Source organism: Chrysochloris asiatica, unplaced genomic scaffold (genome assembly GCF_000296735.1).
Source record: "Chrysochloris asiatica unplaced genomic scaffold, ChrAsi1.0 scaffold00147, whole genome shotgun sequence".
In the NCBI taxonomy this organism is placed as follows: Eukaryota; Metazoa; Chordata; class Mammalia; order Afrosoricida; family Chrysochloridae; genus Chrysochloris; species Chrysochloris asiatica.
This window is the reverse complement of record NW_006408665.1, coordinates 1325124-1327494: the sequence shown is the minus strand read 5'-3', so window position 1 is coordinate 1327494 and position 2371 is coordinate 1325124. Positions and strand designations below refer to the sequence as shown.

Sequence of the window (2371 nt, the reverse complement as noted above, 5' to 3'; positions counted from 1 at the left end):
AGTCTCCATATCCCTGAGACCAAAAGAACGAGGTGATGCACAGATACCACTACCAAGTACTCTGGATAGAATGAGAGACAATGTGGAATGAACTGCAAAATCATAAAAAAGACCAGGTTTACTGGTTTGGGAGAGATTGGTGGAACCCCGAGACAACAGCACATGGCCTCCTCTCAGGGGCAGAGCACCACATATCCGTGGCTTAATTTTACCCAAGCAATATATAGCTATATTAGGGGAGCAATAACATTAATTAGGTATGTACACCATAGAATTGTCAACCATTCCAGATCAAAATGGCAAGATTTATCCACCCAATGACAAAGTTCAGAAAGGATGAGAAACCCAATAGCTGCTCCCTGGAAACTATACAGGGTTGCTATGAGTTCAGATTGACTTGACAGAACTTACCAACAATAAAAATACTGATGAGGTATTGTTGATGAAGGTATAGATATTGCTGGAGAGCATGGGCTGATAATGGTGATGATCAGAAGGGTTATCTTGCTCTCCCTAATTGCCTCTGCACTGGCATCAAAATAGGCCACTGAGTTAATACTGAAGACAACTAAATCTGACAAAGAGACTGATGATCTTAGAGAAGAGACCGCAATATGGATACGGATGCGGCTCAGTGAGTGTCAGAAACACAGAGAGATGAACAATGAGGAAGTCTTTCTAGTGAGAGCCACTGTGTACATCTATATTGGGTACAACTGTACAGCTCATTGTTTTAGTCTCTATTCTAATACAATCTTCCCTAGAAGAACAGCTTACCTTTTCCCCTAATGAATATATACATCTCTGTCATGTGAACTTGCTTATTTTTTTCAGGGATGGTTTTGGTGTTCATTTACTATACTTTCTAAAGGTCTCATTTTATACCACTTTTCCAAATACCTGAACTTCCTACTTTGCCACAATTATGGTTATGTGTTTGTGTGTTTCCAAGCTTTTGAGGATGCAGACCTCAGTTTAGTCGTTCCATCAGCTCTTTTTGCGGCCGTGGGGACAGCTGGCCAGAGGTGTACCACTGCGAGGCGACTGGTGAGTATCCTCTCTAAATACCACTCTTTAATGAAATCTGCCATTATGAAGGAGATCTGGTGTGGTGTTCTAGGATAAGCACTGTACCACAAGGTCAGTGGTTCAAACTCATCAGCTGCTCCTTGGAAACCCTATAGAGGGTCACTATGAGTTGAACCAACTTGATAGACAGCACTTAACAACAAAAACATCCACTAGGAAGGTAATATAGAAGTACCGCTAGAAAAATGTATTGTCTGTCCTGGTGTGATGCTGTAGGATGAGCACTGATTTGCTAACTTCCAGGGTAGTGGTTCAAACCCACCAGACACTTCTTGGAAATCCTATATAAGTTATCTCTGAGTTAGAATACAAAGTGAAGAGAAACAGCTCTAAACATCCATTAATAATTGGAACATGGAATATGTGTCACACGTGTTGTTGCTAGGTGCCGTACAGTGAGCAACGGCTCATAGTGATTCTATGCACCACAGAACGAAACACTGCCCAATCTTGCTCCAACCTCACAATTGTTGCTAAGCCTAAGCCCGTTGCTGCCACCGCTGTGCTAATTCATTTTGTTGGGGGTCTTCCTCTTTTTTTCTGACCCTCCACTTTACTGAACATAATGTCTTTCTTCAGGGACTGGTCCCTCCTGATACTGTGTCCAAAATGTGAGAGACGAAGTCTGTCCATTCTGGCTTCCAAGGAACACACTAGCGGTACTTCTTCCAACACAGATCTGTTTGTTCTTTTGGCAGCTCATGGTACTTTCAATATTTGCCTCCTCCAACACCATAACTTAAATGCATCAATTCTTCTATGGTCTTCCTTATTCACTATCCAACTTCCATATGCATATGAGGGTTTTTGAAAATACAATGGCTTGGACCTGCACACCTTAGTCCTCAAGCTGACATCTTAACTGTTCAACATTTTAAAGAGGTCTTGTACAACAGAGATGCCTAATGCAATATATCATTTGATTTCTTGACTGCTTCTTCCATGAGTGTTGATGGTTGATCCGAGCACAATGAAGTCTTTGATAATTAATCTTTTCTCTATTTAAATGGATGTTTATTGGTCCAGTGGTGAGGAATTTTGTACTCTTTATGTTGAGATTCAACCCATAACAAAGACTGGTCTTTGATCTTCATCAGTAAGTATTTTAAGTCCTGTTCACTTTCAGCAAGCAAGGTTGTATCATCTGCATATTGCAGGTTGTTAATGAGTCTTCCTGCAATCCAGAGACCATGTTTTTGTTCATATAACCTCACTTCTTAGATTGTATGCTCAGCATACAGATGGAAAAAGAATGGTGAAAGAATATAGCCCTGGCACACAC

General features: G+C 41.0%; 1 protein-coding gene across 2 annotated transcripts in view; it reads left to right on the top strand.

Annotated features, from left to right (window-relative positions):
* The window catches only part of ALDH7A1 (aldehyde dehydrogenase 7 family, member A1), an 88211-nt gene that overhangs the window by 62090 nt on the left and 23750 nt on the right, over positions 1-2371 (top strand). For both annotated transcript variants that reach the window (XM_006870673.1, XM_006870674.1), the window contains exon 11: positions 953-1047. In XM_006870673.1, the coding sequence (XP_006870735.1) occupies positions 953-1047 (95 nt within the window). The remainder of the gene's footprint in view (positions 1-952; positions 1048-2371) is intronic.